At 42.6% G+C, this 21,553-nt stretch overlaps 4 protein-coding genes and 1 pseudogene across 4 annotated transcripts in view; 3 read left to right on the top strand and 2 right to left on the bottom strand.

The window, feature by feature from the left end:
• The first annotated feature begins 253 nt into the window (after nucleotides 1-253).
• On the top strand, nucleotides 254-5,072 carry dnajb1a (DnaJ heat shock protein family (Hsp40) member B1a). Its single transcript, XM_040157227.1, has 3 exons — nucleotides 254-948; nucleotides 2,368-2,951; nucleotides 3,153-5,072. Exons 1-3 carry the CDS (start codon nucleotides 738-740, stop codon nucleotides 3,381-3,383), a joined length of 1,026 nt encoding a protein of 341 aa, XP_040013161.1. The 5' UTR covers nucleotides 254-737; the 3' UTR covers nucleotides 3,384-5,072.
• A 2,588-nt stretch (nucleotides 5,073-7,660) lies between these two features.
• On the top strand, nucleotides 7,661-12,661 carry gipc1 (GIPC PDZ domain containing family, member 1). Its single transcript, XM_040157240.1, has 7 exons — nucleotides 7,661-7,949; nucleotides 8,366-8,928; nucleotides 9,409-9,594; nucleotides 9,785-9,965; nucleotides 10,473-10,585; nucleotides 10,693-10,774; nucleotides 10,960-12,661. Exons 2-7 carry the CDS (start codon nucleotides 8,629-8,631, stop codon nucleotides 11,109-11,111), a joined length of 1,014 nt encoding a protein of 337 aa, XP_040013174.1. The 5' UTR covers nucleotides 7,661-7,949; nucleotides 8,366-8,628; the 3' UTR covers nucleotides 11,112-12,661.
• A 184-nt stretch (nucleotides 12,662-12,845) lies between these two features.
• On the top strand, nucleotides 12,846-17,860 carry trim35-12 (tripartite motif containing 35-12). Its single transcript, XM_040157216.1, has 6 exons — nucleotides 12,846-14,117; nucleotides 14,435-14,530; nucleotides 15,158-15,388; nucleotides 15,472-15,494; nucleotides 15,580-15,698; nucleotides 15,887-17,860. The coding sequence occupies exons 1-6, from the start codon at nucleotides 13,572-13,574 to the stop codon at nucleotides 16,444-16,446; spliced, it is 1,575 nt and encodes a 524-aa protein (XP_040013150.1). The 5' UTR covers nucleotides 12,846-13,571; the 3' UTR covers nucleotides 16,447-17,860.
• Nucleotides 16,662-19,264, bottom strand: LOC120784042 (annotated as a pseudogene).
• Nucleotides 19,265-19,922: 658 nt separating this feature from the next.
• The window catches only part of LOC120784049 (potassium channel subfamily T member 2), a 34,726-nt gene continuing 33,095 nt past the window's right edge, over nucleotides 19,923-21,553 (bottom strand). The window contains exon 29 of the mRNA XM_040117477.1: nucleotides 19,923-21,461. Coding sequence (XP_039973411.1) covers nucleotides 21,341-21,461 — 121 coding nt within the window. The 3' untranslated portion in view covers nucleotides 19,923-21,340. The remainder of the gene's footprint in view (nucleotides 21,462-21,553) is intronic.

The following is a 21,553-nucleotide window of genomic DNA, read 5'->3' on the forward strand; positions in this document are numbered from 1 at the left end:
TGACATTCTACTTCAGCCATGTGAATATCACGTTACCGATCTCAGCCCACAGTATGTGAAGTGAGCACTTCCTGGCCGTATGAAAGTAAACGCAGCATTGGGAGTGGGCAAGAACCAAAGCGCTTGCGCATGCGTACTCGAATTAAAAATGACTAGAACGGTCGATAGTTGGTGTACACAGCAATCAATTTAATATAGACAATAAGACTAGAGTACCTTTATTCGGAAAGAGCATGCTAAGAAAACTTGTTTTAAGATTTTGGCGATTTGATGACAGAGCTGACCATTTCCAGAAGTCTAGTGTCGCTCAAGCGAAGCCGGAAGTTCCTGGGAGTCGATGCTCTTGGCTCGGTAGTGATGACACACATCAGCAGCACCAGCTTCTTCCAGAAGTTTCCTCGCACGGTTTGCAGCTCGGCTCCGGCGCACGGACCGTCCCGTATGAACACGTTTGTTTTGCGTTGTGCGGTTTAAGTTAAGTGGCCCTTTTTCCTCCTCGTCTCGGCGCAGAGTAGAAAGTTGTCCGCCGTGACTGTGACAACAAGTGCGGGAAGCAAACCTCGACCGTTAGCTAGCCAGCTACTGCCCGCAGCGGTGACAGCTGCGGCCGCAGAGCCCGTTAACCCGCTCCACACACACTGGACACGCCGGATGCGTTGCTGGCACTGAGCGGAAACTGAAGCGACTGCGGTGATAATGTTTTTGTGAAGTGGACGAAGAACTGACCGGTCACTGTAATGGGTAAAGATTACTACAAAGTGCTAGGAATAGCCAAAGGTGCGTCCGAAGATGAGATAAAAAAGGCGTACAGAAAACAGGCCCTGCGCTACCATCCCGACAAGAACAAGGCTCCCGGAGCAGAAGATAAATTCAAGGAGATCGCTGAAGCCTACGATGTCCTCAGTGATGCCAAGAAAAAGGACATTTATGATCGCTTTGGAGAAGAAGGTAACTTAGCTCCTCACGTCATAACTTGCATATGGTTTTGTAGTTTGTGCCACTACTTTCCATACAACTCGTGCTGGTCCCGTTATCTTCAGCAAACCCTGCACTGGCACTTGTCACTTTCTGATTCTGTTGCATCCAGCTGTTCCATCGATGCATCCTCCCAATCGGTCATTACTGTTTTCTGGCACCTTTCTCTACCAGTAACCGGACAATGAAAAGGGGTGTGTGTGTGTACAATAGGTGTAGCTGGAGAACTTACTGGAAACAACGAGTTCTTGCCAGTCCTTTCAGTCTGATAATTCCAGTTCATGATGATGTTACTGTCCACATACTTATGGGCAGAGACGCGCACACAGATCTTGTAAAAACAAAAATACAAAAAACAGAATCTAAGTTATACGTGAACATCTGTTCCTTGAGGCATGGTCATTTCTAGTCTTGGAACCGATTAATATTTTCATTATCACTTTATTTATTTAGATTCTGTGGGGGAGGAATAATTTGCTGATAATATTACACATAGGTGAGCATGTAAATATTACAATTTTTTAAGCTCTAACTTGAAAACAGTTTAAAAAGTAGTTTTGTATTATTACCTGGTTAATGATGCCAAAAAAAAAAAAACAATGCCAAAAATCACAATTTATTGAATAGTTGTCAATTAAATAACTGATGACTATTGTCACATTCTTCCCTCCTCACTGTCACCCCCATTTCATTGCTATTATGTCGTCTGAGTATAATGTAATTTTATGCAGAGGCTTTTATTGATCTCCTACTTGAGCCAGACTATTAATTAATTTTTAAAACTGGTGTCCTAGAGATATTTAAAAGTCTAAAGAATCTGAAAACTATTAATTGGCTGATGTTAATTTCTTTTTTTCACAATCATAAAATAAAGAAACATTTTTTAAAAAGCATTCCTTTAGAGCTGAAACAATTAGCCTATTAATCAGTTGGTCGAAAGAAAATTAATCGGCAGCTATTTTGATAATTGATGAATTGTTTAGGGAATTTTTCAAATCACTTTTTAAAATGTGAGGGTCAGCTGCTTTTCCTTGTCTTATATGATATCTTTGGTCTCCATGGTCGGGATTTTTCTGTTTTACACAATTTTTTGACATTATACAGACTAAATAATTAACAAATTAATCGAGAAAATTATCTACAGATATATCAACAATGAAAATAATCATTAGTTGCAGCCCTAGATCCCTTAAAGTTCTATATTAAACAATTGTGACACATGTATGTATTGAGCAGGGCATTTAACAAATAAAACAAACTTTGCAATCTTTGTAATTTCTAAATGACCTTTTGTTACTTATCGGCCAACAAATAGTCACTCAGTAGTCATTGTCAAGTTAAAGCATACAGTCCCAGAGCTCTGATGTTTCTCCATGTCTTTTTCCTCTTTAGGATTAAAGGGTTCGGCTGGTGGTGGAGGTGGGGGACACAGTGGTCCAAGCTACAACTATACCTTCCATGGAGACCCTCACGCAATCTTCGCTGAGTTCTTTGGAGGCCGCAGCCCGTTCGATCATTTCTTCTCACAGAATGGGGAGGATGATATGGACATCAACGATCCCTTCACAGCATTTGGCATGGGAGGAATGGGTGGCATGGGTGGGTTTCACAGGTCCTTTAAGTCCCACCCAGGAGTCCCTCACAGAGCGCACGAGAAGAAGAAGGACCCGCCCGTGGTGCACGAGCTGAAGGTGAGCCTGGAGGAGGTTTTCTCAGGCTGCACCAAAAAGATGAAGATTTCCCGCAAGAGACTGAACCCGGACGGCTGCACCATGCGTAACGAGGACAAGATTTTAACAGTCGACATCAAACGTGGCTGGAAGGAGGGGACAAAAATCACCTTTCCCAGGGAGGGAGATGAAACTCCCACCAACATTCCTGCAGATGTGGTGTTTGTGGTGAAAGATAAACCCCACCCGGTGTTCAGAAGAGAGGGCTCAGATATAATTTACCCTGCAAAAATATCACTCAGAGAAGTAAGTGAACGAGGATGTCAGAACTTAATACTCAGAGAGGAATTTTACCTTTAGATGCACAGGGAAAAAAGACAAAAAATATTACCTGTTCAAGTAACATTTTAATGAAAGATGCTGATTATAGAAACTTAACCAAACATTGGTGGTTTTATCTGTCTAATTACCTTGTTTCCCGTTCTCTCTCTATCTCTCTCTCCCCAGGCGTTGTGTGGATGCACAGTCAACGCGCCGACACTGGATGGCCGGATCATCACTGTGACCTCCAGAGACGTTGTCAAACCTGGAATGAAAAAGCGCATAGTCGGAGAAGGCCTGCCGCTATCCAAGTGCCCTGAGAAGAGGGGTGACATGATCTTGGACTTCACCGTTAAATTCCCTGACAAACTAGGCCAAAGCACGCGTGATGCACTCAAGCAGATCCTTCCACCGTGACTTGAAACGATGAAACGTTTTCCCAAAAATATAACAAGCTAACATTTCCAGTGACACTCTCCTGTGTATCATCACATTTCGGCCTGGACAACTGAGGCACAGGGAGATTTGATTCAAGCTGGGTTTAATTTTATTGTCTGAATGCCAAATCCATATTCTTACCCAGTATCCAGTCAGTTTAATGAGCGTCTCAAGACTTGGAAGCCGACAGCTTTGTGTGTGCATTCAGCTGAGGTTGAGTAACAGTGTTAAATAACAGCTTGCCACTATGTCAGATTCAAGTCAGAAAAGTAAATAGTAGGAAGTATTTGGTGTATATATAGATAATCACGCAATGTGTCAAGTGATAGATTATGGTTTGGTTGCAAGAAGGAGATGGTCAAACCAGAGAAACCAAGAGTGTTTTTTAGAGTTCACTGACTTGTACCACTGAAAATTTGATTTAGTAACTGAGGATTCGGTTTCACTGCAGCAGTTTTTTGGGAGTGCTTTAAGGTAGCACGCAGACAGCTAATTAACAATACCTCAGGTGCAATGACGCATGCTTGAACGTAGCTATAACTACATTAATCAAAAGGATATGATTTTGGTTGCTGTTAGATAAAACTGAGGCTTAAGTACTGTGTGGATCCCGAGAGGTGAAAACATGGTTGTTTTTTAAATATGGATGCACTGATTTGATCAGTGGTATTGGCACTAAGGTTAACCTTATTAAGCAGATCAGTATTAGCCAGATGTGACAGATCAGCATTAAATACAGTTTCTTTGTCAGTGTCATTATAACATTCAGTGTTTCAGCTATCAATTACACTATTTGTAGAGCGACGGTCTCATAAACTGTCTGGAAAAAATTTACTTAAAATATTCACAAGCCTAAAAATGCTGGTGTGTGGACATCTCCAGTTATAATAAAGAAGTGTAAAGTTTCAGTTATGCAACCTTATACCCGAATGACCCAAGTGAGGTCCACGCAGTGGTGTAGCATTATCCAGATTTTACATTTAGGAAAGAGGGAGCACTTCTGTCAGATCAGTACTCTGTATCAGCAGATATCTGAGTTAACATATCATATGAAAAATCCGATTGGTTTATCCCTGGTGTTTTAAGATGGCACATCTTGCAAAATGTTTACTTTTACAGTATCTTGTTTAACCAGGAGTACACGCTTCATTATGTAAAATATATGACTTTTTGTGCCAAATAATTGTCCCTATGTAATTATATGTATGTATGTGTCTAAACGTATGTTGAGAGAGTGTGTGTCCCCTGTCATGTGTGACCGACAAATTTCCAAAACCTTAATCTATCTACTTAATTTGTACCCTTTCAAGATGCACAGCACATGTATGATACTTTAGTTCCTCCTGATATATTATTACTCTGTCTGTTTGACTGCTTATAGAATCAAAAGCCAGTGAGTTTTTTTGTTTTTGTTTTCTTTTTTACGCAACATGGTATAACCCTGGTGTATTAGTGTGGTACCAGGAAAAATATTGGCAGAGATTGAGATGCGAAAATACGTTTAAGCCCCCAATGTAAAGGCCTGCAGAATATATTTTTGTTTGGTTCTTCTGTCTTATGCTTTCTCTTATCGCTTCTACCTGACAGCATTCGCTCCAAGATGTACAGCGTGTGGAAATATTTAGTTTCACAGTTCAGTAGGAATCTGAAAAAAAAAAAAAAAAAAAACCAACTACTGAACTGTGTCACATTCAGCCATGTGCAGCTTTGACTCTAGTGTGTCGATTGAAGTCAGTAAACCAGTTGGTTCCTTTGCACAATTTAAGTATTTTTAGTGTTGATGTGACTGTCAGAAGAAACAAAACGACTTCATGATGGTCATTACTTGCCTCATCCTGCTCCTGCTGGAGTTTTAAGTTTCTGATCGACACAAACATGTGGTTTAACATGAGTGTAGAGATGTGTAATCTCTGTAATGTTTAACTTTTTTGTTTCAAAAAAAGGATATGTTTTTTTCTTGCAAATGTTTTCCTTTTTAAGGGAAAAAGGTGTAAGCATTATTTTGTTTTACCTCTTGTTTATGTAGTTATGGAATTCAGGATGTTATAATTTTTCACGACAAAGCTTTTATTAATTGATAATGGGATGAAAATTTTTAATAGATATTTCCTATGCTGTGATTTGCATTTCCTCATTAAAGAAACTGGCAAATATCTCATTGATTACGGCCTGTAAGTTTTAATGATTGAGGACATTTTAACAATTAAATCATTTCCCCCAAACCCCTCTCTCAAATGTTGCCGTATTTATGCTCTCCACTCTATATGGTACGATATTAAGGAGGCCTCGTACCATACACATTTTGTCTTTGTGTATCACTAAAAAAAAAAAGTAAAAGCCTGAAGACCTGACAGCAGCGCCTGGAGGCTGAAACGGTCTTTACACTGCACAATGTAAAAAGTTAGACAAAAGTTAGCAATTGCAAGAGGGGCAGGGAAACGTATTACAACTTCACACATGACTGACTTTACCAAAACTAAACGGACGTCATTGGTTTAGATGACGCCGTCATTGATGGACGGCAGGCCCCGCCAATTACGTCATTAATACCTCACTAAATTTGCGGGAACGAGACGTAAATAAGACCCGCGGATGCATCAGTCTGACTTCCACACTCCCACTGAGGAGACGTGGAAGCTCCGGCGACTTCCACTTGTCCTCATTGGACCGTCAAGTCTTCGCACAACGTGGCACCGCTGAGCTTCAAGCTCGCGGTGTGGCTTGGGGGCTCAGGCCCCGTCTGGTGCACGGTTCGGCCTTTGAGCGTCTGTGCGGTGGCTCGGTTTTTCCAGAGTGCCGGTGCCGGGTCCCCCTGGCAGGAGGGCCGCGGGCGTGACCCGGAACTTCAGAGCTTTCCTTCTTTCTTTCTTTCTTTCCTTCCAATCAAATCAGCCATGGAACAGTTAAATATTCCAACGATGCAGGTTTGATCCAAAGTTCATCCGCACGTCAGTCCAGTTGACTCACGACACTGATCATTCAATACCATGGCGACTAGATACTATATGAATCAGTAGTGCTGAACAAAGAAGAGTCAATTCTCGTTGAACCGCAAGAAGCCGGTTGAAGTGAATTTAAAGATGGAAAATTGCTGTTTAATTACAACCAAAAGCCATTTCCCCCCTTTCTCCATTTGCTCCCAACATGTCAACTTTGTACAGTCATACGTAAAAGTGTTGTTTACGCGATGTGACCACCAGAGGGCGGTGTACACTCACGACTATCGACGCTCTAATGGCACAACCGCATACTCACACTTAGTCAACACTTTTTTTTTCTTAAAGTAAAACTTTCAAAACTTATTGCCACTGAACAATGAGAAGTTGTACTCTCCGATTACAGAAGTAGAATGTAACTATTCACTGTTCAAGCTAAAGTAAAAATTTGAGGTACTTGTTCTTTACGTGAGTATTTTCTCTTCATGCTACGTTATACTTCCACTCCACTGTGTTTTACGGGGAAATATTTTACTTTTTGCTCCAGTTATGTTTATCTGACAGATTTAGTTAGAATCAACTTTTTATGTTGTGCTTTTCCAAGAAAAACATATGAGGGGCTTTTCAAATATGATGCTTTGTTTGATTAAACTACCCAACAGTATAAAGTAAAACTGAAACGATTAGTTGATTAATCAGCTTGTCGGCTGACAGAAAATTAAACGTCAGCTATTTTGATAATAATTTAAGTCATTGCAATGCAAAAAATAACAAACATTTAATGGATCCAGTTTCTCAAATGAGGAGATTTTCTGCTTTTCCTTTTAATTATTAAAAAAAAAAATGTAGTTTTAATAATTTTGAGATTTGGACTGTCTGTTGGGTACTTGGGATGGGCAGTTCTCACTATTTTCTGAATTTTTACAAACCAATCAACCGATTGATCGAGAATATAATCAGGAGATTACCTGATAATGAGAATAATCATTAGTTTCAGCCTTATATAAAATAGTTATAAATGAGCTCCTCGTGACCCAACTACAAAAGTGAAAAGCTGTTGCTACAAATTAATGCATCAGTAATACTAATCTAATGATATAATATATAATAGTAAAACGGTCAGGCAATTTTTCTGCACTGAATACTTTTACTTTTGATACTTCAAGTTCATTTTCCTAATTATACTTGCATGATTTTACGCAACATTATCTCTGCAGGACCTTTACTTGTAATGGAGTATTTTTACATTGTGGTATTAGTACTTTTACTTAAGTAAAGGATCTAAATACTTCTTCCCCAACTCTTGCGACTTCACAACAATTGTTCCACTGGGAGGGTGCGGTTTACGAGGAACCCTGAAGGCGTCATTGTTCCACCCCTGCTGGGCAGGCAGAAAGATAAATCTACCCCTGCATACCGACACAGTTATACTCTAGTTACCCTTCAGTCTGCCCCTGGACGAAGCAACCTGTCCGGAGCGGAGCAGCAGGAGACGCTGGACTTTGTCTGCCAGCGTTACGCTATTTTCAACAACTCACAGCAGCACCGTTAGCAGGCTAAGCTAGCAGGAAGGGGTAGCTAACGACAGTTGGCTAAAACTCCTGCTCCGGTAAGAACGACCGGCCTGCCGTGTTTACTCCCTCCTATCCACATTCGCCGATCATAGTTAATCTAGCTAACTGACCTATACACGTCAGAAATAGTAACGCTACGACTTACTACCGAGAGGGAACAACAGACACCGATTTAGCTTCCGTTTTCAGTAGCTAGATGCTAAGTTGCTGGCTATACCAGAGTTGTCAGCTTGTGTTGCTAGAAGTGAAATATATGTCCCTCAGAGCTACCAGCTAACATTAGCTAGGTATAATCTTAAGGAAGAGCTAAGCTGACAATGCTAATTGTAATATTTCTTTAATGCTAGCAGCATTAGCAGTAAACCAGGATATTAAAACTGCCTGTATAACCGAGATGTCATTGCTGTGGTAAATGTATGAATATTGACGAGTTCGTGTTTCTGTTTTACAGCTGAAGACCTCCCACCGCAGGCTGCTGGACCTGACAGACCCAGCTATGTGAGCTGCTCTGATGTGTAGAGGTGTAAATCCCTACCGTTCCCGGTTAAGACAGCTTTTTAGCTGGTCTGGAGGACCATACCAGCGCAGTGACATAAACACCCAACAGACCTGCAGCTGATTTGGCTGAACAGGTGTATGTTGACCTGGATTGTAGCATAACCCCCAGAGCAGCCTCCTCCCCTCCACTCCCTCAGCTCTCCCTGTAGGACTACTATGCCTCTGGGTTTGGGAAGAAGGAAGAAGGCGTCCCCGTTAGTCGAAAATGAGGAAGCGGAGCCCATCCGGGCAGGTCTCAGCGTTCCAGGTATGGATGGCCCAGATGGAGGTGTTGTCGGGCTGGGAGAAGGTGCCACCTCTGAAGGTCTGCCTCCTCCACCCAGCAGCATGCGACCTCGCCTCATCTTCCACACCCAGCTTGCTCACGGCAGCCCCACAGGCCGTATCGAGGGCTTCAGCAATGTGCGAGAGCTCTATGCCAAGATCGGTGAGGCCTTTGGGATACCACCGTCCGAAGTGAGTCAGTCTTTTGACTAGGGCTTAAATGTTTTTGTTGATCAACAGAAAAATAATCAATAGCTATATTAATAGTTGATTGAAAAATTTCAAAAAATGCTACACATTCTCAGGTTCCAGCCTTTTAAGTGGCAATTTTCTGTTTCTCTTTGTCATATATCATAGTAAACTGTATATCTTTGGGTTTTGGACTTTTGGTTGGACAAAACAAGACATTTGAAGACGTCAGCTTTGACTCTGCAAAGTTTTGAATGGCATTTTTTTCACTAGACCAAATGATCACTAGACCTTTTTTCACAGACCAAACGATCAATTGAATGATAGATAAATTAATCAGCAGATTATTTGATAAGGAATGTAATTGTTAGTTGCAGCCCCACTGCTGATTGTGGTGTGTGCGAGGATAAATACGTTTGCTTCAGTTCTTATGGGCTGAAAGCATCAGGGTAAATCTCAATTGTTTGTTGTGTCCCTCCACAGGTTATGTTTTGCACACTGAACACTCACAAGGTGGACATGGATAAACTGTTGGGAGGTCAGATTGGACTGGAGGACTTTATTTTTGCCCACATTAAAGGCCAGAGAAAGGAAATAGAAGTCTTCAAAGGGGAGGATGCACTAGGGTTGACGATCACTGATAATGGAGCTGGCTACGCTTTCATCAAGGTGAGGAACATTAAAATGTCCAAGAAAACTGATTTCTTTTGACTCACGTATCCACAGGGAAATACCTAACCCTGGACTAAGTATAGAAATAATTGTTGCACATAAAATGCGAATAAATTCCATTTATTTAGGAGAACGCAAGAAGCTGGTTAGCGTATTGTATTTTTGCTTTGTTATTTGCTGTTGTCAGAGAATCCGTGAGGGGAGTGTCATCCACCAGATCCAGGTTATCAACGTGGGTGATATGATCGAGTCGATCAATGGCCATCGCCTGATTGGCTGTCGACACTATGAGGTGGCCAAGATGCTGAAGGAGCTGCCCAAAGGGAAGGAGTTCACCATCAAGCTGGTGGAGCCTCTCAAGGCCTTTGGTGGGTGTGGGAGGAAGAAACATGTTTACATCTGAGGAACAAGTTCAATTGTGACACTTGTTAGACAGTGTGGTGGTGTGGCAGCACATCATGCTCCTCAACCAGCACTCCCTGAATCAATCACTGTACACTCTGAGTTACTGGAGTAGTCTAGCAATCCACTAATAGCAAATAATATTGTTATACCTTTGGCTATGAAAGCAGCATTTAAGTTTAGATGTCATAGCGTTTCATTCAGCATACTACATGTCCTTTAAACCTTATTTTCTTTCACAGTGCAGCTCTTGCACTATATGCTAGATGCTATATGCTTGCTCATAGCAAACATATAATGGCATATTAAGCCATTGAGGTGCCCTTTGGGTCCATTTTCATGCAGCAGCCTGACGAGGAGGTGATAGTGTGACAGGGCATGATGTTCAGCACTGTCACAGCTGGAAAATAAAAAGGGAAGACACATTTTCAGGACTACAAAGTGTTGATGGGATATTTAATTGTTTTGTGTAGATATGATCAGTCAGCGGTCTGGAGGGTCCAGGTCGGCATCAGGGGTTCAGCTGGGGACCGGCAGAGGAACCCTTCGGCTGCGCTCCAAAGGTCCTGCTACTGTGGAGGAACTAGTGAGTGTGTTTACAGCACTTGTTGACTGATGACAGGTCGCTGTACTGTAGAAAATGTAACTTTGTTGTATCGCCCGAGTTTGTGAGTTGTATTTTTTTCCCTCCAGCCTTCTGCATTTGAGGAAAAGGCCATCGAGAAGGTGGATGACCTGCTTGAGAGCTACATGGGCATCAGAGACAGCGAACTGGGTAAGTGTGTGTGTGTGTGTGTGTGTGTGTGTGTGTGTGTGTGTGTGTGTGTGTGTGTGTGTGTGTGTGTGTGTGTGTGTGTGTGTGTGTGTGTGTGTGTGTTAATTAATAATTAGTTAGTGTCATTTGCTCATTTGTTTTCACTAATTCACTAAATGTTTTCTGACCTCTCTCTGTCTACCCAGCCGCTACCATGGTGGAGCTGGGAAAGGACAAAAAGAACCCCGACGAGTTTGCCGAGGCTTTAGATGAAACCCTGGGAGATTTCGCCTTCCCCGACGAATTTGTTTTCGACGTTTGGGGTGCCATCGGCGATGCTAAGGTCGGGCGAGTGTAACCACAGAAACTAATGGAGCAGAGCGACTTCTGCGTGCGTGACGCCCACAACATTCAGCACTACTAGGAAACACAACACTACCGTCATGAGTTTGTTTTTATTCCAGTGTATACTCCTACTATTTTTAATTTAGAGTGTACCCTTTTGGGAGACTCTGGCTAGACAAAGAGGTTAATGCCAGTTAATGGGAGAAGAAGGTGGCTGTGATGACTTCCCAAGTGCTTTTATTTGTCTTCCGGCTTTATCCAGAAACTACGAGCACGCTGATGAGCATTCCCTTTGACCGCATCACGTGAACCTGCATGTCATTGTTACAGTTGCTGGCAGTGGAACAAGTACAGCACAAGTTTCTAATATGGGAGAAATGAAAGACAACGCTAACACAAAGTAGATATTTGATACTTAGCAAAAAAAAAATGTGATTTTTTTTCCCCCCCTCCCCACATTGCACTGTGTTGCACTGTGTTGCGCTGTGTTGCACTGTGTTGCACTGCGCTGTAAACCAACAACAGAAGTGAACCAAGATTGCACTGTACCTCACATGATGAGCGGCACAGTTATTGCACAGTACAAGGCATCGGCCTCCCTGAAATACAGTACATTGTCGTCCTAAACCACTCGATGTTACTGTTACGGGTCAGTTTTACATGCATGTGCTGTTATATTGTTATCTCGATCATGCATTCTGCTGGTTTTAGGTTTTTTGGTTGTTTTTTTGTTCTGTTTTTTTTGCAGTTACAGAAGGGTTATAGTAAACTGTAGCTCTGGACTAAAAGATCAGTGGTGCTTCTCACTGTTACCACACTCCATGCTGTAATGAAGTCAACTGTGCAGACAGCAGCACATTTCCAGTCTTACTTTCATACATTTGACATTGTTAAAGAGAATCAGTGTTAATTCACCTTTTTATTGAAGGTCATTGTATGGGAATGAGAAGCAGATTGGTTTCCAGGTTTGTGAAATGTGTTAACTTGTTATTTTTTTATAGCTTGTGTTTTTATATAAAGTTATGTGATGTCTATTTTAAAACAAGGTTTGTGGAGCCGATGAAGAAATTGATCTTGTGTTGCAACTACTTTTATTGTTTTGAAGCATTACAGAGAGCAGTATTAAAGAAGAGAGAGAGTTGTGAGATGGAGTAGTAAAAAAAAAAAAGATGGATCTGTTAAGAACAAATGCCTTCATTTCTTCACATTTCAAGCATTTTATACATTTTGTGTGAAGTATGCATTCCGATGCTCGCTGCTGAAAAATGAAGTATACTGTCATTGGAGCCGATTGATACCAAACTACTTCCATCGGGCGTCGAAGTGACTTGTATTCAAAGAGAGGAAAAACAGGCAATGTCGCACCAGCTACTCAGCGTAGGTAAACACTTCTTAAAAAACCTTTGGTGTTAACCTTTTCAGTATATCCAAATGTATGAAGCTATTTGGTAGTTTTGTTTCATTCTTTAGAGTTAATGAATATCTAAATGGGTTATGTAATGAAACTGATGCTAGAACACTGTAACACTGAGAAGAACACATTATTTTGATGGCTTTGTATTACACTGTTGTCATTGTTCAATTATATTGCAATAATAACATTGACGTGGCAGTTTTCCTTGGTCTTTCCTAAACACAACAATGTGCTCTGCAGTTTGAAGTTGGGAGTATAGAGATATCACTCTGGTCTGTAAAATTGTTAATTCAGATCGGAATAAGCTGTTTTTCTGCTGTTACAGAAAAGCAGAGACAATGCTGTGATCTGCTGGAATGTTTTCCAGCATTCACAGAAACTATCTCAGAGGGTGTGTCCTTGTGTGTGTGTTTCTTCTCACTCCCGTGTCCCGTGTAGGACATTTAAATAGACAGCGAGATCCCTTTGAGTGTCACCAGGCCATCAGAGGTAAGGAGATCTACCCTGGTAAACTTGATAGTGCTGGTCAAGCTCAGAGGGGTCATTTGCAGACCTTACATGTAAATCAAGGAAGATGGCAACCGAAGAGCTCTGTCGCAGTTCAACACTGAATACATCTGTAGTATGTTTAAATTATAATTACGTAACGACATAGTTTTATGCAGCTATTTTGACATTTGTTTACCTACTAAAATCACCAGTGTCCTACTATACCAGACCTCCTGCATTTGTCATTCTTGTAACTCGAAAATACACCAAAAACTGCTAGAGAACTTTCAGCAACATACTTGCTTTTTTCTATGAAGAAGACTCAGCTGGAGTTTGCCCTGCTCCCCTGGGGTGGCTGGCAGATGAGGGCTGGTGACATGTCCTGTATTTACTAGAAGTGAGGCAAACCAGTTCTTCAAGTCCCAGTTGATCTATAACCCTGGTTGCTCGTAAACTGTGTCCAGATTACTCTGTGGACTGCAGTGAGAGTCACTTCTGCCTTACAGAGTGTGCTTTCTGTAACAAAGAACCACAGCTATAAAAGCAGCCTCCCGGCAACAGGAACCTGCCATGGCGTTGCGCCCACGAGCTTCCTCCCAGCCTGGGAAACTTTCCTTCTTACAGAGTCCCAAGGTAGCTTCGGCCCTTCGGCCGCGGGCTGTTTCCTCGCGCTCAAGCTCTGTGCTGGAAGAGGAACTGTCCTGTCCTGTTTGCTGCGAGATCTTTAAGGAACCTGTGGTGCTCAAGTGCAGCCACAGCTTCTGCCGGGCCTGCCTGCAGCAGTTCTGGAACAAGAAGAAAGCCAGGCGCGAGTGTCCTATCTGCAGGAGGAAATGCTCCCTGACGGAGCCCACGGTCAGCCTGGCCCTGAAGAATGTGGCCGACACCTTCCTGAGGGAGCAGGAGCACAAGACGGCCGCTGCTGGGACAGGGGCATGGGCCAGCCTGACAGGGGAGGAGGCAGGGATGATGGAGGTGAAGTGCAGCACACATGGAGAAATTCTCAAGCTCTTCTGTCTAGATGACTTTGAAGTCTTGTGCTGTGTGTGTCACACCTCCAAGAAGCACCAGGGACACCAAGTGTGTCCCTTGGAAGAGGGAGCTCAGGACCTCAAGGTAATGTACTCTTGTCTATCTACATTTTGTTAGAATTTTAAAGCGACTACCTGCTTCCAATCATTAATGGAGATGAGCTGAGGGGTTTAAACATCATAATTCACCTTTTTAAATCTCACACCACTGCTTTGAAACTCAGAAAAGTGGTGGTTTTCCCTTCTTGGTAGCTGTGCAACTTCAGGAGCATCAGAAACAGTTCCCATTTTAGGCTCAGTGTCATGATAGGACCAAGATTAGGATCGTTTTCAGCAAGCAAATTTCAATGTTGGATGCATATTCTCTGACATTTTGACAGTTTCTCTGCCCTCGTCCCTCAGGCAGAGCTGAAGAAAGAGCTGATTCCTCTGAAGAAAAACATGCGTCACCTGTATGAGGCCAAGCAGGAGTGTGATGACACAACTGTCCACATCAAGGTATCAATAAACACAAAGATCCACGAAACACTAGAGGACCTGCATGATGGCTGAAGTTGAGCCATGTACTGTTGGTGTGTAAACATGCCAGTCAAGGTGTTAGAAAAGTCACCTAGTTCTCTGTTAGGGTGGTTTAAGTTCTCACTTTGGGGGAAAAGTTTTTTGGGCAGAGTAGTTGGAGCTACGGTATTTGTAATTTAGTGTTTGCTTCAAAAACAATAACAGAAAGTTAGTAGGTTTCACCCTTGGAATCCAAGAGATATATCATAGTGATGCTTTTAGAGATATAATATACGGTAATTAAAGGAAATTACAGGATCCTAAAAGGGTTATATTAGGGTTATTATGATTATTCTTTTCATTTTATGGCCTTTAATGGAAAAAATATTAGGACATTTACTTTTCAAGACATAATATGAAAAAAAATCTAAGTATAAGTAATGCTCTCTTGTTATGATAATCCCAAAGGACGAGTTGTAGATGAACAGAAGCCGACATAAATAAGGCTTTTTTTTTTTTTTTTAAAAACAAAAACATCTGAGATTAGCATTGTGCAAAGCAGACTACAACACAGTATCAGTACATTCGGTGTATTTTTGCATTGACCCTTATCTCCACGTTTGCTAGAACCAGACGCAGGCCACAGAGAGCCAGATCAAAGAGGAGTTTGAACAGCTCCGTGAGTTTTTGCAGAAGGAGGAGGCAGCACGACTGGTTGCCCTGCAGCAGGAGGCCGAGGAGAAGAAAGAGCTGTTGAAGAGGAAATCTGACAGCATCACCAGAGATATCCTCACCTTCTCACACGCTATCATTGCCATTGAGAATGAGATCGCATCCAGCGATGCTCTCTTCCTTCAGGTGAGAGGACTTTAAATGCTTTCCTCTCTGAATTCTTCTGACCTTGCAAACAGTGTTTATAATACTTTCTCCTTTGGTTTCAGAACTATGCTAACACAAAGAAAAGGTAAGAAACTTCTAGTCCTTTGCAGTATCTGCTTATACTAGACTCAGCTTACTAGTTATACTCGTGTATGCCATTTTCTTCTCAGAGCACAGATCCCGCAGAAGGATCCAGAAAAAGTGTCGGGCGCTCTTATAAATGTAGCTAAGCATGTCAGTTCCCTCAAGTACCACGTGTGGGAGAAGATGGTGGAGCTGGTTCAGTACAGTAAGCAACCAACTGACTGTGTGTGTGAAATTTGGTAACCTACAGAGTGTCAAAGAAGACCAGTGTGCGATCAGTACATGCTGGCCTTGCTTTTAATCATGTAGGGTTTTTAGTGGTGAGAGGAATTCACCCACTGTTTTGATTACATTACTAAATCGCCATCTGTTTTTCGCTCTTTTTCCTTTTAGCACCCATAACCCTGGATCCCAACACTGCCTATTCCTGGTTGTCCCTCTCCAGAGACCTGACCAGTGTGGCCAACAGTGGATCCCTGCAGCAGCTCCCGGGCAACCCTGAACGTTTTGGCCACTTTGTGTTCGTGCTGGGCTCAGAGGCCTTTACTTCGGGCCGCCACGCCTGGGAAGTGGAGGTGGGCGACAAGGGGGACTGGATGCTCGGGGTGGTCAAGGGGTCCATCGACAGGAAAGGTCGCATCTCGGGCTGTCCCGAGGGCGGCTTTTGGATGATCTCGCACTACGAGGGCGAGTACTCGGCCATGACAAGGCCCAGCACCCCACTGTACCCGGAGGGGGAGCTGACCCGAGTTAGGGTGCAGCTGGACTACGACTCTGGAGAGGTGACCTTCTCCAACCCTGTCAGAATGACACCCATCTACACCTTTAACGACTTCTTCACTGAGAAGATGTACCCCTTCTTCTGCCCTGGAGCCAACATCAATGGGAACAACCCCAACCCCCTTAAGATCTGCCCCGCCAAAGTGGCTGTGTGGAACAGTGCGACATGGTGATTTGATAACACCTTACAGAGAACATTAGTGTACTGAAAAATTTCAGAAATTACCCAAGTGCACATCAATTCTTTTAAGCAGATGATGTCAGTGCATGTTTGTGTGTAAAATGAGCATGATACAAGCAGAGTGATTAGATCAATAAGGTTTATTTCACTGGGGTTCATTTATTGACCGACTGCAGTTAATGAAGCACAGCCGGTAGCTGTCTAAAGCTACCAGGGGATGGACTTGCCCTTATTATCCAAGCTCCATTGTGCTGGTCAGTCAGGGAGGCCATGGGGCTCGGCATCCCCTGCACACTCACCTGAGCTTCAATCTCCCCCTGGTGGTCGCAAACACACAGTTACTATGAAGACTCACACAGGAGTAGAGTTCATCTCACTCTTGGTTAAGAAACTGGCATGTCTGTTTTCTAACTGCAGACCAGTTTAACAGACTCAATCGGAGTCAGCCGTTTTCAGTTCTGACCTTGGCCACTTTCTTATGTGATCTGAATCTGATTTGTGGCAACGCAACACCCGTCTGAACCGTCAGAAATGATGCAGCTTTTATGCCCCTCCGTGTTGGCAGTTGTAGGTCACTGAGGACGGCTGCAATCACGGGGGTTCACTTTAGGGACAGTGAATATATAAGACTGAAAAATATTTTAAAGACCATATATATAAAAAGAGGTGGCAATGCTGGATTATGGGAGAATTATGAGCGCAAAGACACTGCAAAGTTTAAAGACTTAAAACGAACTTTAAGCTAAATGCTTGAATAAAACAAACCAGTGCTACATTACATGTCCATTTAAAAGGATCAATATTCTAATGCAGTTATCCCTTCTATGAACCACTGGAGCTGTGTGATGACACCAGCAGACTCCAGCAGGTTTAACTTTAGTTACACAAGCTTTCATGCGGGTACTTCTGCATAAGCATCCCTCAGGTTTATTCCACAAAAAAGAATGAGAAAATTAGGAAGATACCAGTAGCTAAAGCTATAGTTCTGCTATATCCCGGTGAATTGAATTTGAATCTGTATCACAAAACTTTAGGATGAAATTTTGCGAATGTGAATCTGGCAGATATATTGAGATATCTTTGGTACTGTTAGAAAAATCTGGAAAACTTTTTCAGACTGGTATCAGACACTGGACACATTAGGAGTGTGAAAACACTAACCTAAAAATCAGTTTTTCGCAAAAATTGTGACTTGAATACCAAAATAATTTCTTGTGAATAAAGCCTACAAGATCTGTTGCCATGAAAACTGTGCAGTTTCTTAGTTTTTCTCTGTGTTTTGTGTTGATTCAACGGTAACTACTGCAGCGGCTTCTTTCCTATTTTCAGAAATCACACAGTGATTGCATAAACATTCAACCATTGTGTGTGAAATATGAAATCATACAACATGTTAATATTGTAATTCTCAGTTAATAAAGTAAACATTCAGAGTCAACTGCGGTTCCTCCATTGTTTCACTGTATATTTCATGGACGAACCAGTGAGGTCACTGGAAACTTGCTGACTCATCTCCTGTTCACCCATGTCAGTGCATACCCGGCCAGGGTGCAGTACGGAAAACAGGATCTCGTCTGAAACACAAAGTATTAGTGTATTTAAACCTGCCTGTGAGGAGAAGAGTGGGAGGAAAAGGTGGGGACAGAAAAAAGAACAGTGACGGAGCAGCTGAGGTGATGTGTGAGCAGTTCCCCTCGATGAATGTGAGATGAAGCCTTTGAGTAGCAGGTCACAGTGTTAGCAGGCTGTCACATACTGTACCCTGCTGATATAGCGATAGGAGATGGCAGGGAAGTAGGCATATGAGTGTTTTACGGCTTCCAAAAAACCCAGTAATGAGGAGATGCTGACGGCGGCTCCTTTGCTGATGGACATCCCTGGCATCTCAATGGCCTTCACTGCTGGAACTCCAAATGGTGACCACCAGCAGGAAGAGAGAAAGTCGGCAAGAGGGAACAGAAAACTTTCAATGTACAGTGGGAAGGCACCACCCAATTTCCTTCTTTTATTTTGAAAAATGCAGTGTGTTAGCTGTAACACTTGGTCCTCCTCTTTCCTCACTTCAATGATATTCATAGGGCTGTGACATTTGGGGTTGAAGGTAATCTGCGTGTTGTCGGGGCTGGTGTCCTGCAGGGTGCCTTTGGCCAGGAACCCTGCATTGTTAATCAGACGATTGAAACCCCCCCGCTTCCCCACCAGGGTGTCCACCCACTGGGCAGACTTATTTATGCTACAAAGGTCAGTGGCGTCTAACAGAAAGAGAAAGAAAGTGGAGCATCAGCAGCAGTCAATAGCAGTCAGATAAATATCAGAGCGCAGGGCTACTCATAGAGTCCAGGCCAGCGCATGCCTGGACATGGGAGCAGGATGGAGGGCTGAATAGAATATAACAGAGGAACAGAGCTCGTACCCAGACGGATGATGCACGTGATGTTAGGATGAGCCTTTGCCAGTGTTTTCAATGCCTGTAAATACAGAGAAAACAGTTCCATCATCCAGAACAGGCAAAGACAAATCCCACACACTCCTACTCCCTTTTATCTACGCAAGATTCAGTTCCAGTCCCTGCAAATGTGTCATTTGCAATATCATTTAAAACATTTTTTTTAAACTGAGTAGCAATGCTGAGCTTATCGAGTAACGGAGGAAGTTAAGACTCTCACCTCTGCCCTGGGTCCATCTGGGTCCCTGCAACAGGTAAACAACTTTCTTATTGGATATCGGGCCTCCACCATTTGTTTAACCATCTCCAGGCCCAGGCCTCTCTTGGCTCCCGTGATTAACACGCTGACTGGTCGAGCTGCCATTTTCTCTGCCTCAGTTTGCACAATGCGCCCGTCTGAGCCCTTACATTCAGTCCTCTGTTGGGTGTTAAGTCTTTAGCCTGGCCACACCCAGGTTCTCATATCGCATTGTGTGTTTATCCTGTCTTCTGCTCTACTTCAAAAATAAGTCAAGTCGCTGTGACTAGTCAGGCGTATGTATGGCTGAGCTCTGGGTGAAGCCTTTCCATGAAACAAAGGGAAATCAACTTCCAGCAGGCAAAAGCATACACGTGGCAGCAAATAAAAGAAGTAAATATGGTGATATTGATCTAACAGTATACATGTGAAGAGTCATGTTAGACTTTATCTAAGTCACTCGGACGCAAAGACTGCCTGATGTAACACACGTTGCACTATCGTGTGGTCACTGGGGCATTACAGTAGGTTATTTAGTGTTAGTCATACACAGTGTTGATGTATCGACACTGTGGTGTTACCATTCTGGTGAACCGCACAAGAGACCGAAATTAAGATAATGTGACTACTTTGATGTCAAGTGGTTGTACATCAGAGAGGCTGCACATGAAACTATGAATCTAATGATTGACGTGGTCTGGAGAGAATCCACTTACAGCTGCACGAACTGACACGAAAAGAGCAATAAAAGCAATGACAAGCTATAATGACGGACTTTAATATATACTTATTTTCATCAGCAGTGGTGTTTGGCAGGGGTGCCGCTTAGCATTCCCAGCACACGGCAGCACCATTTCTGTGTGAAACGGTACATTCGGCATTTCTGACAAAAGATTTACAGATTGCTTGGTGAACAAATGGCATACATGTCTACCCTAACAAGTGGTTTACTGTAATATTGATAATTCTGTAACATATTGAAATCTCGTGTTTCTTTAAACAACTGAAAAATCTATGAAACAAGGTAGACTAGGCTGATAGACAAGCAGAATGATCTCACTCTACTGGCACATTTTTCACTTGTTTTTAGAGAAACAAGATTTTTTTCTGACTGAAAACCTAATTATATTATATGTTCTTATTCTAAATTACCAAACCAATTTCTTGTTGAAGAGGATATTTATAGCAGTGTGTGTTTACTTGTAAAGCTTATCATACAGTTTGAATACTGTTGAATCAAAAAGGGTCAATTTATAAGCTTCACAACGGCTGTATTCATTGCAGGGGTACTGTAGTGGATAGAATTATATTATGGTATATCTTCCTATTATTTTGTCCATCCCCTGCATCTGAAACATGCATGTCAGCAAAAGCAAGCCGGTGGCTGGAAGGCTCACACTGACTGACAAAAGCAGAGGGAGCGGGACTTGAAGAAAAACGCCCTGCACTGACCATGTGCGCTCGCGGTCTAGTTACGTCCGCTATTGAGACTGGTGCTCTTTGGGTTCCTCCGCTGCTGGTGAGCGTAAAACAAATGCGTGTGTTTGAAGGTGTAAGCAACAGGTAAAAAAAAAACTTCAAAAAGGCTTTATGAAAAAAAAAAAAGGGTGTCTGCACTGTAGCGTCACTTTCACATACGTCAAACAACATTAAGTGTGATAAATCACGCCTATGACACAGAGAAGGACACAAAAATACATCCCTTGACTTTCATTTGGCAGCAGATTCCTTTGGCTGTCCAGATAAAATTGGCAGTGTACTTGCTCTTGATCCATAAGCATACATACACATTCATTCACGCACCTGCAGATACATACAGTACACACATACATACACACTGCACATACATGATGCAGTACATAACATGCACGTACACAGATATAAATACGTATAGTTTTTCAGTAAATGCACTTCTGTGTCCGCAACCCTCCGCTTTGAAAATAGGAAGGCGCATAAATAAAACATTCCCATCGTTATAGAAAAGGTCCATGCATGTCCAGCACCTCTGAGTTCAACTAGACTGTATGTGGAGAAAATAGGAGGGCCATGTGCCATCTGTCAGCACCCCAATCCATCCAACCAGTTTTTGATATCTGCTTCTCCCTCAAGAGTGAGTTGTTTATTGTCCTCTATCTGGCAGTTGTTTGAGAATATATTTGTCTTTTTTTTTTGTTTTTTTATTTATTTTTTTGTTTTGGTCTCTCACAGATGGGTGCTGTCCTGTGTATCGAACCTGTGACTCTCTGAGAGCCCAGCACTGCACTTCCTGCTGTTACCCCCTTGATTGGGTACCAGAGAGAGGGGGTCTGGTCTGATCAGGTACCTGCAGATGGGGCACAGACAGGGCGGCAAATGGCATCATGTAAGACTTGTGGTTTTCGAGCTGTGTACATTTTACAGTGCCATCAATTATAT

This window comes from Xiphias gladius, chromosome 3 (assembly GCF_016859285.1).
Source record: "Xiphias gladius isolate SHS-SW01 ecotype Sanya breed wild chromosome 3, ASM1685928v1, whole genome shotgun sequence".
Classification (NCBI taxonomy): Eukaryota; Metazoa; Chordata; class Actinopteri; order Istiophoriformes; family Xiphiidae; genus Xiphias; species Xiphias gladius.